General features: G+C 30.5%; 1 protein-coding gene across 1 annotated transcript in view; it reads right to left on the reverse strand.

Moving 5' to 3' along the window:
• Window positions 1-4,394: 4,394 nt before the first annotated feature.
• LOC149883167 (uncharacterized) overlaps window positions 4,395-17,378 on the reverse strand; it is a 34,066-nt gene continuing 21,082 nt past the window's right edge. The window contains exons 6-10 of the mRNA XM_090101023.1: window positions 13,893-13,999; window positions 9,502-9,671; window positions 5,818-6,003; window positions 4,917-5,693; window positions 4,395-4,770 (exon numbers count right to left, since the gene is read on the reverse strand). Of these exons, the coding sequence (XP_089957149.1) occupies window positions 4,448-4,770; window positions 4,917-5,693; window positions 5,818-6,003; window positions 9,502-9,671; window positions 13,893-13,999 (1,563 nt within the window). The 3' untranslated portion in view covers window positions 4,395-4,447. The remainder of the gene's footprint in view (window positions 4,771-4,916; window positions 5,694-5,817; window positions 6,004-9,501; window positions 9,672-13,892; window positions 14,000-17,378) is intronic.

A 17,378-nucleotide genomic window follows, 5' to 3' on the forward strand; every position in this document is an offset into this window, starting at 1 on the left:
AAGTTCAGACCCACTTCCTCCCTATTTTGTTGACGTAAATAATGGGCAGCCCCTAATTTGAAATGATTCGAAAAATTAATGAACTATTAATTTAACTTAATTAATTAATTTAACAAGCTGCGCAAAAAATCTTTTTTATAAGATTGTAAATTTAAACAAATTTTAACCAGCATAGTTCATTCATACTCCGTTCTTCGCTTAATCGAATCAATGTTTTGAGACCTTTTCCATATACTTTGACATAACTTTCTTTGTCAAACCCAAGCTTGCACAATACACAAACAGCATTCTTTTTTTTTCAAATTTAAAAACTTTTACTACACGTTTAACTTGTAAGTTTTACTTTTCCATAAATAGTTTCAATATAATAAAACGCAACCTTTTTTCGGAGTAAAACTTAACTATCCACTCATACAAGATGTTTAATTGAAAACTTTTGTTATGAAAACAAAAGAAATGATTAAGTTTTTCGCAGTAAAAATTTTCTTTTGAAAACAAAAAATCGAATGAAGTTTTGCGCGGCATTCACTTTTAACACTTTTCAAACGTAAATAACTTAAAAAATAATTGTTTTCAAGTCATAGTTCTTATAAAAATATTGATCAGCATAAAATTCTCGATTCAACGACATATAATTAATCATATTTTGGTGTTGTCAAAATTAGCCTACTTTTTGCCCCAAATTGCCCCAAAAGGGATGTTCCCGTAGCCCAATCAACGGGGCTTTTTTTTACGCTCATCCAGAGACTGTCTACTTTCTCTGTGCAAAATTTCAGCTTTATACTATTTTTGTCCAGGTCAACTCGCAATTCTCTCCTACTATACGTAAATCGCTCTAGGCGTAACGGTTTAAAACAAGGCCTGAGATATATATATATATATATATATATATATATATATATATATATATATATATATATATATATATATATATATATATTGGACCAGTGAAAAGTTGCCAAACAGCTGATGAAACATTGCATCAATACATAGAAGTTGTTTATGAATATGAAGCAAAAGGTAGGGTGGATTGCAAAAAAACCTGGAAGAGTAAGGAGTTTCCTGCTATTGGTTTGTTTAAGCCTCTGCTTAAGCAAACAAGTTACCAATTCATCAAAATATATGCTAACATTAATGGCAATTGAGAAGATAAATATTATCAAACTGCGACAAAAAACTTTTTTTTTCATGAATTGGTTTTGACAAGGCTATGTGTGTTTGTTTCCCTCATCATAGTTACGCCTTTGCCACAGCAATCTTGGTTTCTAGTTTGGTAATGTAGAGACATTTTTTGAGAATATAACTATATCTAATTAGATTATATAGTTGTTTTATTGACAATAGATGCTTCTTAAAAGCCTTAATTAAAATAAGAAATGTTGTTAAATAAATGAAGATGATGATGATGAGATGATGATGATGATAAATAAATGAAGATGATGATGATGATGCAAATGAGAATATTGATGATGATAACGATGGGGCTGATTGTGCTATTATTAATGATTTATCAAGGCAGATGCACTTATGATTAATATCTAAATCATATTCTTTGATTGAATTAAACTTTTTTTTACATATACATGCAACAGTCAAAATAATTAAAAGAGAATTTGTTTTAGTACTGGATATCAAATCTTCAGGTAAAATAAGCTGTTTATATTTTGGACATAATGTTTCATCGAGTTGGTTAACCTTTATATTTTCCACAAGACAGAAAAAACAAAATAAGTGTTCACATTTTTTTGAGTTGCTGGTTGTTTTGGTATTTTACAACAAAAATTACATTGGTAAAGCTGTAAATGAGGATGGATTTCTTTTTTTAGTTCTTCAAAATTTATTTCCAAGTCATGTCTGTCACAATGCTTTTTTTAATGGTAGCAATCATGGAAGATGTCCACATTTTTTTACCAATACCAGGGCGACCAATAAGCTTTTTATTTTTATTTTAGTGATTTATAACATTTAAACTTTTACTGAGTTTTTCTACCTGCTGACAACAATAGCATTCATCACGATGAGTTTTCCAGTTCGTAACTAAAAGAAGTGTTGCTGATTTCATTCTTTTGATCATATTCATTATGGTATCATGACGTTTTGAAAAATTTTAGATGAGTGTACATTCTCTAAATCTGACAACATGACATGGAATACATATTTCAATGTTATTTTTTTGATTTATTCCAATAGGATACTATTTTTTCCCTACCAAATATCCACAGACCCTGTAAATAAGATTCAAATTTTTGTAATGGATTTTCATCTAAAAATAATAAAACTTTTTGGATAGTTCTTGTGAATAGCCATCAAACTTAACCACATGCATTATGTAGTGTTTATACTTATGAAGTAAATTAAGCCAATAAATCAATAAAAAACTGCATGTAAAGTAAAAGATTTTATTCAAAATTATTAGAAACATTTAGTCAACTTTTTTACATAAGGACAATTTTTATTTCACAAACGATATAAATAAAATGTTATCAATTTAGGACAATCGTTGGATGTAAATTTTGAACAAGAAAAAAAAATTGAGTGCTAAGATTTTTTATAAGTAATAAAAAGTTAAAAGATTCATGTAAGTAAAAGTAGAAAAACTTTTAAGTTTTACCGCTCAAAAAAAATGTAAAAAGACTTCCAAATTTGTAAACAAATCAAAGAAAAAGTTTTTTTAGGTAGATCCTCTTCAATCATAAAATAATATTCCCCTTTCATTTTACTTACTTCTTAATAAAATTAAGTTACCGAGACACTACTAACAGCCTAAAAGCTGGTTATCAACGTAGACGATTTTAAAAAACACGATAAGTAATGAAAAGTTGGTCGCTAAGTAAGAATTCATTCTGTAACGAAGGTCCGTAGCCATTTTGAAAGTTCTAAAATTTTCAAAATCCAACTGCGCTTGCGCACAATAACCTGTCGCTTATTAACAGGGTTTGAACGACCGTGCACCAAGACTACAATACTATACTACATATAAAGCGTGGGGAAGGGTGGGCAACTGCCAAAAGTCTCAGTGAACTTTAAGAATATATATATATTTTATTTATTTTATTGTTCAATTAATTACTCCTAAACTGAACTATATAGTTAAAAATGTATAATTTTCTTAAAATCTCCACGAGATGAGCTTTTCAAAAATGTATAGTTTATAATTATTCCTAGAAAGCTTTATAGAAAATTAACTTTTAAAGTGATGAAGCGAACAGGTTTGAATTGAACATCCACAAAAATAATAAACAGTAGAACTTCAAAAATTTTGTTATTGCATAAAATTATGTGAAACTCCTGCATTATAGTAATGATTGACTATTAAATAAAATTGAAATATGTCAGTTTCATTTGTAAAAATAAAAATGATATGCTGTTGTTCTACAATTTTCCACATTGTAGCGGTTAGAATACGATTTTAACACTGATTTCAAAATATAACTGGATAGCGTATACAGCAAATTTTTTGAAGCCAATTTTGGCCTCTTAAGATGGCGACGGAATTAACGAACGGCTATATGAAAATTAAGAAACTGATAATGAAATTTGTATCTTATGTTCATGATAAATACATAAGTTTTAAATAAAAATCTATCTTCCGAAAGCCAATCGAGGACTTTAAATCCATTTTGGGTCATGGTTTATAAACATAGGTAGTAACGAATACAAAACAGTTCACAAACAGAATCAAACAATTAAAAAGGATGGTTATGAAAGTTGTCCAGACCATGATGAAAGATGTATGTAGTAAGTTACGAATAATTGAAGAACAGAAACCTTGTTCTATTTTGTGAACAGCTAGCTATTTTCATCCCTTTGATAAAACTTTCTTCAGAACATTAAAGATAAAAAGTGACGTAAAAACAAGTTAATTTTGCCTAAAAACTTTCGGCCCACCCGTTAGTTAAAATATTTTTATATTTTACATCATTCTATAGAAAATACCGAGACAATGATATAATTGACGAGCCGCCACTGCTTCTTACACTAAAAAAAAATCTCAAACATCTCGAACACCTTCATAATTATTAAAATACAATCTATATTTCTTAATATACAAAAAATAAAAATATAGTTTAAAAAATTTAATCTTAAAAATTAAAAAATCCACCTCGCCTAAATCAGTTTGGCGAGAAAGTTGGTTCTAGTGAAATCTAGATAAAAAGCTTGATAATCAAGTGCACAAACTTTTATTTAAAATTAAAAAATAAACAAAAGTTAACTCGAAAAACTGCGGTCAAAAAAAAAAACTTTTTTGACTAAACAGTAAAAAATTTAAAAACGGCTGGACGCCAAGTTTGCTGTTGTTATTATTTTATGCTTGATCCCATAAATTTTTTTTTTTGCATTTTCTATGGTTAAAAAAAAGTAAAGACTTAATATGCAGAAATTTATTTAAGTGCTTTCTGTAGACTATTATTTCAATCAAAATACGATTTCAAAAAACTAATATTTTTTATAAATACTCTTCATCTGAATTTTCAATATCCTCTGAAGGTTTGGAGTATTCATTTACACTCATTCTGCTAAAATAGTCTTCGAAGCACTGTACTTTTGGGTTGAAACGTAACGGCATTCTCAAAGTAATGTAGCGCATTGATGACATTTGCTTTGCTAAATCATTTGAATTAGGTAAGCTGTCTTCTTTTTCAGCCATCATGTAATTGAGTTTGAGTAACATATCTGTAAGTGACAAACGACTAGCTTCTTTTTTTAAAATATGGCAAAGTGTTTGTATGTACCATGAGCCCTCTATAGCATGACGATAAGCAAATTTGCCTAAAGAAAGCTAAGTGTTTTAGACATAACTTCTAAAAAAAAAGAAAGCATTTAAAATAGTTCATTTTGTTAAGAGCATAAAAGAATGGAATATGAGAAACCTAAAGAGCAAAAAAGTTATTCAAACTAACTAGGCGCTTTATTACCTGGAGTTGTAGCTACGGATAAGCAGAAGTCTGCATCTTCAGCTAAACTTTTTCGATTATAAACGCTAATATTAGGAGTTTGATTGCCCCTAAAGTTACTCAAAGGAGAGTCTTGGTATAAAGCTTTTTTCTCCTCTTCATCGGCTTGGCAGGCTTGTACGAAAAAGAGTTTTGGTTTTTCAACTAGCCATGGAGCAGAACTTCCATTTATAGCTGCAATCATCTCCTCAAATTTAACTTCTTCTCCATCACTTCCGTACACACCATCATAAAAGCCATGTGATAAGATACAGCACACAAAGCAATCAAGAGACATGTTTTGCCGAGATTTAATAATTTTTAATATATCACAAGCTTCAACATTATTTTTTATGATGACTTTAAAATTCAACCAAGAAAATGTATTTTGTAGTTCCAAAACATCTTTTTCAGTACCTTTTCGAAGATCTAATAATTTTCCATTTTGAGTTTTAACCTCATGAGAAAAGCTATTGTTAATAATATAGCAGATTCCACTTGGATTGCTATTCATACTGTAACTAGCATCATTACTTGAAGCAGACAACAATAAAGTTTCTTTCCTTTGTTGAACCTCTTCAAAACCCAGTTTAACATTTGTTTCCTCGTAAGAAGTATTCAAAACATTTTCCGATGGTAATTTCTGAATGTTCTTTTTAAAATCAGTCGGTTTCAAAAACTTTTTAGTGCTTGAGTTTGTAATCATGCAAGGATTGGGTTTTGAGTTGCTAGAATTATGTAACCCCTCATTTCTTTCACCTACACAAAGTGAATATTACAGTAAATATGTTTTTCTATATGAGTGAAATAATATTTTGTTAAATAAATTTTAATGGTGTTCTGAAAAAGAAACAAAAAGTAGTTGTAGTAAAATAAAACTTACGTGAATTAACAGGTCTTCTTGTACTGTTTTTTTTCTCAAATTCAGAAACTTTTTTTACAAGATCTAGTCTCCCAATGCGAGGCAATATATAGTGAAGATAACTTAAATCATTTTGTGATATATTTGCTTTTTGTTCGAGTATATCAAAACATGAATGTACATCAACAATTTTATCAATAGTGCCAGCTATAGAAAAGAAGCAAAATTACTTTTCAAAAGTTCTATTACAACCATTTAATCTCAAACAAAGAAACCAAAGAAATATTGATTATACAAGAATGTATTATATTATTTAGGATTTATAATGAAATATATTGTTAATTCTGACTGGTTAATCAAAAAACTGATAATCAAAAATAGGCAGAGCAAAACAATTATCACCAGGTAAACGTAGGTCAATCATTGAGAAGATTCACCTATCTAATAAAGCAACTGCTATTCAATTAGAAGAATCAGTTCAATCAGAGCCAAAGTCTGGAAGACTATCAAGTGTCATACCACAGAGAATGGGAAGAGCAATAAAAGCACATCACAGGTATTGTGATAAAGTTTTCCTGAACTGCACAATACTTCTAAGCCGACCATATTGAGTATTAAGAAAAATTGTGTGTGTAGCTAACCAATAATAAAAATAAATTTTTATTGGTCACTTGTTATTTACATAAAATTTATTAAAATTTCTAATCTTATGAGAAGCACTCTAATAAAAAATAAAAACCTCGGTCATCAAATGCTAGCAGAAATATGATTAAATTTTCACTGAAACCAGGTTTTAAGTTGTCTTTGATTCAAAAACAAGGGATTAATCAACTTTTCTTAGGAAAGATATTTATTTTCAGATCTTTTGAAATCAAACTAAAACATTAGCTTGATTACAAAATATATGGTGATAAAGGAAAAATTAAATTACCATAAATTTTTTTTATCAGAATTTTAAAACTTAAAAAGAAATGAAACTCTTATTTAAAATTAATGTCACAAAGTATGTCCTAAAACTTGTTTTATTTTTTTACTTTTTAATTAAGAATTAAAAAATAAATAAATTTTAAGACAAGTTTTAGGATAGACTTTGTGACAATGCCAAATATAAATGTTTCATTAGATACTGGTATCATTTGGTTTGGTGGGCTTGAAGGATTTATGAGACAGATTTTAAAAAATAATATTCATAAAACTTATGTAACTCCATGCACTATGAAGCCCACAAGTAATTAAACAAACCAAAAAACCCATAAAACTAACTAAGCTATAAACTTTAGCTAAAATTTGTTGCATGAATAAAGGGATCTGCAGCAAAATTGGGGCAGATTTATTACAACTGATTTTTATTTTATGAATTATGTGTTGTTTTTTGTTAGAAACTTAAACCTAACATGAGTCAAAGTGTATTTTTCCATTGTTTAAACAATAAAAATATGCAAATCAGGATGGAAACCATCTGCATGCTGTTGTTTTCCTAATAAAGGTAATTAACAAAATAACCTTAAAATTGATAACTTTATCAGATGAAATGATGTTAAAAATGATTACTTAATCAGATGAAAATTCAGTATTACAAATAACAAAATAATTCTCTGTAGCAATTAAAAAAAAAAATTATTTTTGTGAAATATCAAAACAATCAATTAGAACTTATATTTACTTTTAAAAGCATACAGTAAAAAGTTAAACAGCAAAACTTCAAAAATATCAACAGTTTAAAAACTATTTCATCTGTTCAGAACACCCTAAAATCTCCTCCCTAAAAGCTACTTCTCTTAAAAATTCTAATTTCAAGCCTTTCTTTTTATCCATTAGACACAAAAATTGAACAGAATACAATACTCAACTTTTTATTCGAGAACACACAAAAGCTTACTATATTATGGAGAAAAGTGATTGAACTATATATATATATATATATATATATATATATATATATATATATATATATATATATATATATATATGCAAATTACGCTACATAAAATGAACTGTATTATTTTCTCAGTTGAAATCTATCAACCACAATCAAACTTACTTTTACATTAATTTTATGGGGGTTGCTTAACTTTTTTACAGGATTTTACTTCTAGATTGAGCTTTATGATGACTTTTTTGATAATACTTTTATGATAATAGTTTTTATGAAACTTTTCAGTAATCTAGAATGGTTAAGAGATAACTGAGAGCTTATTTAAAGGTTGTTATTCATTGTAAACAATAGTAACAACTTGAGTAACAACCTATACATACAAATTCAATATTAATTTAAAAAATCCTATTTGCCATCCATAGACAATAATTGATAGTACTCAGGAATTGAATTGTTTAACATTGCAGCATAAGGTAATATAATACATTAACTTACACTGCAAAATTCAATTTATACTTTCAAATTTTGAATAAATCAAAGACATGGTTATTAAATGGTATACTTTTGACACAAATGTTTTATAAAAAACATCTGTTTGAAACTAACTTATAAATTTATAAGTTATAAATAGCTAAAACCTTATAAATATAAAACATATAAACAAAAACATCTCTACTAATTTTTAATGTCAGAAATATACAATCAAAACATCTGCTGTTTGCAAATGGTTGTCTTTGCATCTGTTGATTTTCGGATTTTTTTATTTATGCTGGCTGTTTGTATCTTAATAACATCTATTAATGAAACACTTTTACCTGGAACAACTGATACTCTGTCTTTTGTGGAGTCACATTATCATCACCTTCTGCTTCAATCAGATGTTGTATGAAGGAATCACTTACAAGAGAATCATTTTGTTTAGTGCCATCTTCATTTGTATGTGATCTTATAGGAAGTCTATATAATACCTGTTCTCAATCAAGCAGGTAAAAATCCAGTTTTTTTTAACCAGATTGTTCAATTTTGCTTGTGAGATTTTTTGCTGGAGCTCAAAATATTGGATAGAGACCCCTTTCAGCTCACCAATAATACTATCAAAAAAATTATTTAAAAATTAATAGTAGCACCTACTTTCCCCCCATTTCTTTTATCATTACTTGCAAATCTCACACCAAATTGTTTATTTCTCTTTAGGAAATAAACAGCTGAGTGTAAGATTTGGAAGTGATTTTACCTATTTATTACCAGGGATATTTCCTTAGAATTTCCTAAGCATCATTCTTTTATGGGTTTGTATAAGACTTTACAATGTTGCATAAATCAATTTAAACATTAAAGTTCATTTAACAAGGATAAAGCCACCTCCAATGTGTGGCCAATACCTTTCTATAATTTACCCCTAAAATTATTTAAACTTTGTTGTGTTATAAATTAGAAAACTCTTGTGTCTTACCCATCCTATTTAAATCTACAATAGGATATAATTTCCCTAAACTTTCAATTATTAACAGCAGTTGCAACAAACAAATAATTGTGTAGCATACAAACTTTTGAATTTTTTGAAAAACTATCAATAAAAAATAAAATATTTATACAAATAATTTTATAAATTGCAACAATTATAAGTAAACAGATTATTATTTAAAACATACTTTACTTTGGAGACACAAACAATAAATAACATTATTTTTGAAAGGTTAAAACAACTTTTTTTAAATTACTGACTCATAAAATTATTAATAAAAGTATTCTAAATACAGTTTACTTCGTTTTTTAAGGAGAAAACTTTAAATTTACAAATACTTGATAAATCTATGCTGTCTTCTTACCACCAAGAAAATCCTTCAAATAAAATTTTAATCTTTTCAAATCTTCTGAGGTCAGTTCATCTACCAATTCCGACAAAAATATTCTATATGGATTTACAATAGCAGTAGCATCAAAAGAAGAGCTCTCCATATCTGAAACTAAAAAAAAAAAAGACCATAACATGAGCAATCTTCACCTTCACAACTGACATTTAGAGTAATTTTGATTTCGCTGAAGTCTTAAATCAAAATTATTCGTTTGGGAATAATCTGAATATAAGTACTAGGTGACGCAACGCCTTCTGGGATGTATTGTACAGATGTGTTGGTAATAGGGTATGTCTGGGTCCCGATAGGAAACGAACGAGACAGTGTAGGACACCGATAAAAGCCAAAAATAATTTTGTTGGACTCTGATTACCCGATAACGCCGATAAGTTCGGGTAGTTGAAACTTTTCATACCCGACCCGACTCAATCTTTCGGGTTATTTAAATTAACGGTTCTCGAACCCGCCCTAGTTGACTGATCTTACAGATCCTACAAGAATCCTATGGGTTGAGTTGCACAAGTCCCTGCAAGACCTATAAGCATCCTTTTGAAGGATCTTGTAGGATTTAAAGAAATTCTTACAGGATAAGGTAAGATCTAAAAGAATATTTTAAAAGATCTTGAAGGATCAAAATAGGATTCTTATAGGATGCTGTAGGCTATTTAATTTTAGATTCGTAATAGGTAAGTTTAAGTTGGAATTAATATTCTCTTATTGAAATAAAATTTCATTCTGTGTAAAATAAATTTTAAATCACATATTAAAAACTAAATAAATAGTATAGCAGATATTGTTTTTTTTTTAGTACATGTACTAAACAAAATGTAAACGTTTTTATAGATTAAACAGGATATACCTTGTTATAACAAATGAAAATGAAATTTTTATAACGAAATTGTTAAAAAAGCGCGTTTCTTAATTTCTCCTTTAATTATCTGAGTGAAGTTAAGAAACGCGCTTTTTTTTCATTTGTGAAAAAAAGTATATTTTACAGAATTAACATTAACAAAACAACTTTTCTGTTTTTACTTACGATCTCACGAATCCTTTAGGATATCCTAAAGGATAATATAAGAATATTGCCATCCCACAAAACTTATAAGTTTTCTGTAAGATAGTCAACTAGGGTAGTCAACTAGGGCGATTACCAGGTAAAAAAATATTCCCGAATATTTTCGTCAGACAAAGTTTGATATGGAGATAAGCAGCGGCGTTACCGCACCGGCGGTAAAAAAAATTCGGTAAATTGCGGTAAAATGCGATAAAATGCGTATTACGCATTTTTACGCTTTCTTATTACAGAAGACGGTAAAATTGCGTAAAATGCGTAAAATCGGTAAAATTGCGTAAATACGGTAAAATTGCGTAAAAGCGATAAAAATCGGTAATTTCGGTAAATTGTGATAAAAGTTAGTAAAAGCGGTAATTATAATGGTAAAAAATTACTTTGTTTTTATCAAGTCAGATAGTTGTTAAATAATTAATTACCTTCTAAAATTAAATTAGCCTCCTATATAAGCTTGACAAAAATCAAGAAAGACTAACAACCTCAAAGTTCTTCAGTGATCTGATTAGTATACCAAAATCACTACCGAATCAAACCATCTTCAAGAAACAATGTCTCTTTGGAATTATTTTACCAAGCTAGACAGAGAAGAGGATAACATCTCTGGCTCTGGCAAGAAATTAGGATTTGCTGAATGCAATAAGTGCAAAAAAGTGATTAAGCTGTCTTAAGGTAGCACCAGTGGAGTTAAAGTTCACTTAAAGTAAGAGTTTTACTCTTACTGTAGTTTAGTATATTTTAAATCTCAGTAATTTTACGAAAATTTGAATTACTCAAAACACATCAATGTGTCTTGTGGTTCATGCATTTATTTTTTATGAACTATCTACTATTGAAACATTGTAATTTGCATCCTTTTTAACATTTATAACTCGGCTATTTTCTTTCAGATTCTGCCATCCACTATCTTTTTACGAGATGTAATAAGCAGATAATGAAAATAAAGAGGCTGATAAGTCCAGTACCATAAGAGGATATTTGTAACATTTTAACGTTTCTGATAGAATGTAAGCAATGCTCTTATTCCCGGTCTTCTGAAAAACAGTTGACCATGCATAAAGTTCAAAAAGACATATAAGTTCTCCACTTGCTTTGCAAAAGAACCGTAAATGAGGATGAAGAGCGTGACCCCCAAGTTGCAGAGTGCCTACACAACTTCATGAAAGAATTTTTAAAAAATCTATCAAATAATGGCATTAGAGTCAAATACTATAATGTGGGTTCACTTCTGCACCCATATTATAGATGATATACACTTAAAAATATAGCAAACAGTGAAGAAGGAAGGGAAACTGCCAGGAATTGGTTGACAATTACCCAACCACAATCCAGTTCTATGAGACATTGGTTGATGATTTTACTTCGCTAAAAACATCAGACCTTGACAAATCTATTGATCCAGTGGACCTTGAGTTTTTGAAAAAAGGAGGCAGATTTCAGCGAGCGCCCTGGGACTTTTAAGTAAACCCAATCAAAGCTCAAGCCACCCTTGATGTTTGAATGTAAAAAGTATCAGACAATAGCCTTACCCAAAAGGAATGTGGATACTTTTGAATATTGGAAGCAAGATAAAAATGAGTCACCTTTGCTAGCTGATCTGACTAGAAGTTACTTGATTATACCTGTGACTTCTGCTGATACAGGTTTTAGGCATAATGCAAAACCAGAAAACCAGCATGTTAGTTTTTTGTAAGTCAAAAGTACACAAGGGTTCCTTCTAACCTCAAAGGTTGGGAAAAAACTTGTGAAGAAGAGCCATATAAGTTACCACATATCACACCACCAACTGAGAAGACAAAGATTACAAAGTCAAACTAAAACTAAAAAAAGAGGTGCACCTAAAAAGACTTTTCCTAGCCAAAAGTGTCAAGGACTCTAGCTCAACAAAAAGGGTATAAAGTAACTCTAGGTGAAGACAAAACTCAAAGTCTCTTATTTGTTTATTGCAATGACACTTCAACAAAGACAAAGTAGTAGCAGTTCTAGCCAAAAAGCAAAATTAGTTAATGTAATGAAGTCGAATAGGGGAATGAGAAAAAAAAGTACAGAGCATCTGAGCTTGCAAATATTTTATAAGAGACAGATGATGATATATCTGATGATTAATTTTTTTATCAATAACTTGTTTGTTTAAAACTGTAAATGTAATATTTACTAATAGATATACAAAAAGCAATTTAAAATATCTTTTTTAGTTTTTTGGTAATCAGCAAAAAAAGAGGTAAATTGTGATAAAATGCGGTAAATCGTGGTAAAAGGCGGTAAAAAGTGATAAAAACGGTAAAAAGTGATAAATGCGGTAAAAAGTGATAAATGCGGTAAAATTGCGTATTACGCTTTTTTACGCAAAATTACCGCGGTAAATACGCATTTTTACGCAGATTTACGCATTTTACGCAAATTTACGCATTTTTACGCACTTTTACGCATTTCACGCAAATTTACGCATTTTTACCGATGGTGCGGTAACGCCGATGCTTATATGGAGAGGAGGAAGTAAAACATTTTCTGGAGGGACTAGTGGTTCAGCTATCACGTTGTAGCTGCCAATTGTGAATGCCTCCCGAGATGCCCAGTCTTTCTGCTTATAGTGAAGACTATCTGCCCTACCATCCCATAGGCATAAGAAGCAAGGGTATTTTGTGTACCCCCCTTGCATGCCAAGTAGAAAGCACACAACCTGAAAAGAAAAGATTTATTCATAAAAAATCAAATCTTAGTAAGTTAAAATATATTTCTATTTTTTTCTAAAAAATTACCCACAGGTGTGAAAGTATTTTCAAAGAAAAGCTTTACATTGACAAGAAAACTTAACAAGTATTTTACCTTAAGGTTACCACATATTAGCCAATTGCGGTTGGAGTACTTGATTGCATCAATCAATATTTTCATGTTCTTGTAGCTTTCTGTCAACTGAACTGAATGTCCAATAGGTATAGATGCCATTTTATTGCCAATGTGTAGGAGTACTGCCTCTAGGCTTCTGCTAGAGGAATCAACAAAGAGCCTCCATTCTCTTGGTTGGTAAGAAACGCCAAGTGCCTCTATTAAGCCTTTTACATCATTGAAATATGCCAAGGAGGTAGAAGAATCAACTTTAAAAAACCTTCGAAACTTCTATTCTCTGTTTCTATACCAATAGAAGGTAGTTTTTTTGGAGAGGAGATTGCTCTCACTAAGACGGGCACCAAGAAGTTGTGCATTTTCTTTAGAAAGACCAAGATCTCTGGTCAACTCATTTAATTGACTTTAAGTGAGTGGTCTTGGCAAAGTCATGCTAGATGTTGGCTCATACGTCACAAATATGTCAGTGTCTTCCACTTTTACATCTTCTATATCCTCTTCTAATTCGCCTTTCTCAGGTTGAGAAGGAACTGGAACTCCTGGACCATATGGTACTGGCTTAATGGCAGTGTGCATACATATAGTGTGCTCTGCCCTCATTACAGCGCCTTAAGGCTACGACACAGGCTTTGCAGCATATATGTGGGGCAAAGCTTTTGTCTTCATCTCCAAGCCTTATTCCGAAATATGCACTGTAAAGGGACTTTACGTAGTTATGGTGCATTGCTGATCACTAAAAGTTACCTTTCCACACACATAGCAGAATCTGTCAGGACTGTTTTTACATTTTCTATTCATTTTTATGAAATAAATTTTATTTATCTAATCTATTAGCCTGTAAAAAAATTGACAATGATAAATAAAACTTTATAAATATACTTTAGATACTGTTTATAGATATATTAATACACAACTGTCACCTGGGAATCGCAATAAAATGGACACTCAGCTGTTATATGCGGTATTGAGTCAACTAGCCCCGGTCTTCCCTACACATTCACAATGATTAAGCATTACAAACAAAGAAAAAGTCATAAAGTTTATTATAAGTACTCAGGGTGAGTATTGGTTCTTTTTTACATAATGCAAATATAAAATTAAGACCCTGGAATAAAAAATTTTAAATATTATTCTTTGGAGTGATTCTTGTGGCGGACAGTTGTAAGTTTTTTAACTATTGCCTTTAAGTCAAATCTATTTCGCCATTGTAGCCGTCTATGTCCTCTTCAACAGTAAAGTCTGATGTTAAATTATTATAAAACACGTGAACTACTGCAGAAATTAAGTGCAAATAGCTTTTTATATCTTTGAGTTTAGGTTCGGCAACTGGTTTGCCATTCGGCCAGTATGTTTTTAAATGTTTGGAAAATAATTCTTCACTTGGCTTTCCTCTTTTTTTAATATTGATTCATTATTGTGCACTGTTTTAATGAAAATACTAAAGCGCTCTTCTTTTATCAATTTTAACTCCCGTATGTGCAACCAGTTTATTGCTTCGCCAGAACAGGTTGTTTTTTTTATTAACAATCTCTTTTTCTATTTTTTTTAGTACAAACAAAATCTTCTTTTTTCATTCTATAAACTACAACGAGACGTTTTTTCCTTCAATCTTTCATAATTTGGATGTAATTCCAGGAGAAAAATTTTATTTCGTTTTTTAATTTTACATTCAACGTCCCCAAAATCAGTGTCGTTGCATAAAAAGGACCTGATATTAAGAACTTTAATCTAATCATTTTTAATTGTGGCGACTCGTCTAAAATAGACTTGAGTAAGAGTGCTATTTTTATATTTCTATATATAGAATAATATTTTCAACCTCATTAGTTATATTGTTTTCGATATATTTCCTTAAGCAGGAGCCAACCTCTTGGAAACCACGGCCTGCCTCACCTTAATCAAGACGCGAAAGGTAGAATTCTTTCGGTTTCCTGCATAAATCCCACAGTTATACAACCATAGCTGTCTTTTATAAAATATAATGCGTCAAAAGGGTTTTCTTAGGTGATTCTCAATCAAATTTGCCTCCTAAATCCGAATCTAAGATTCAAATTTGTCAATCAGGTCTAGTTTTTAAGATACAGACTTAGGGCTACAGTTATAGTTTTTGAAAATATGTACCAACTTACCCCAGCCAGGGGTAAGTTGCCTATTATCTCAGGGTAAGTTGGCACACCATGTAAAAAGAGACAAGATTAGCAACGTTAAGCATATATTTCAAGCGCATTTTTTTATGAAAACTCTTGATAATTTTTATCCAACAATATTTTTTGACATTAACTTTTATTGCCCTAAGTCGATCGAATAGGCTTTTCTTTTACAAAAATAGCATCAACAACATTTTTGTAACATATTTAGAATTTACAGACCTGTCTACTTTTCTTTTATAATTTCTCATGTCTGTAGATCTGTAGTGTTAGATAACTTTCGCATTAGCTTTACGGCTAATGCGAAAAGTTGTAAGTTGGCACATGTTGCCAACTAGCCCCGCGATCATTGTCCCAACTAACCCAAAAAGCCTTTTGCTCACAAAATGGCTTATAAATCCGCAAAAACGCGAAATATTGAGAAACACAAAATGTGATTGGTTAGAGTGAACCATTCAACACCTATATATATTCGAGTTTACTTGAAGCTAATGCTATTGCTATTTTAAAATTGAAAAAGTAATATAGTTACAAAAGTTACAAAAGTTACAAATAAGTAAAAAAACACAAAAATCGCTTTAACTTCCATGCGCATGCGCATATAGCCCTGATGCTAAACTGAACGATGAATTAGTTAAGTGGGAAGGTTCCATGTGAATTTAGGAAGTTTCTGGTGGAAAAACCAAAGTTAAACGCAGTGTGTTAACTTACCCCTGTAATAAAAATGTTTAATTTTCATATTGTGGCTTCATTTTTCCAAGAAAATAATTACGCCTAGTTTTAAAATTGTTTTTCTTAATTATCTTGAAATATTGAAAATGTTGGTTGATTCCCTATTGCATATCGGGGTCTAGGCGGTGTTGATACTGAAAACAAAAAAGGAAGTGAACGTGAAAAAAGGAAATACAACACCATCTTCAGATCCAGATGGCCCGCCTCCCAATAAAAACAAAGCCAAAAAACCAGGTAATAAGTTAGTTTAATATCTTTGTTTAGTACCTGTAAGTTTTACACAAATGGTAATTGCCTTCAAGCATTGCTTAAAATTGCAAATAGTTCCATACAAGTTGTCTACCTAGTTCCCAACTATTTGGACCTTGTAATGATATTTTAAAAATTATTTCAAAATATCATTAGTCAAAAGTTGAAATGTAACTAGCTGTACTCCACTTTTGTGCAAATAGTTGTAAATATTAGGATACAAGCACAGTAAAAACTGGTTAAAGTATGAATAAGTCTGACTATCTGCCCTTAAAGTCAGCCTTTTTGCCCATAAAAGTCAGACTTTTTTCTTTCTCTTTTATATTTTTCTGATCAATACTTCAAGTTCAATACTCCAAGTTCAATACTCCAAGTTCAATACTCCAAGTTCAATACTCCAAGTTCAATACTCCAAGTTCAATACTCCAAGTTCAATTCTCCAAGTTCAATACTCCAAGTTCAATACTCCAAAATCCAGAATTTGGCTGAGGATCCTAAAGAAGCTATAAAAGAGTTCTTCTCAAGTTTTTTCGGCAAAAGTGGGGAAAAAGACTCAGAGATTGAAGCATTCACTGACGACGACAGCCTTCGGCACTCACAATTTGGAAGCTTCTCTTTCAGCTTTATTCACCCAAAGAAGCAGAAGAAGGGTGGGATTGGATTGAAAGGAGAACTTTTTGTTTATGAAAATGATGTTGTTCTCCATGGATGGGAAAGCCAATTCAGTTCTGGATGAGAAAACGGAACATCTATCCAATTCTTTCCAAGGCTACCTTTGCAATCCTGAGCATTCCTGCAGTTCACCATCC

The sequence above is a fragment of the Hydra viridissima genome, unplaced genomic scaffold (assembly GCF_058129835.1).
Source record: "Hydra viridissima isolate aposymbiotic clone 2 unplaced genomic scaffold, HvirCarnegie_v1 scaffold_10, whole genome shotgun sequence".
Taxonomy (NCBI): Eukaryota; Metazoa; Cnidaria; class Hydrozoa; order Anthoathecata; family Hydridae; genus Hydra; species Hydra viridissima.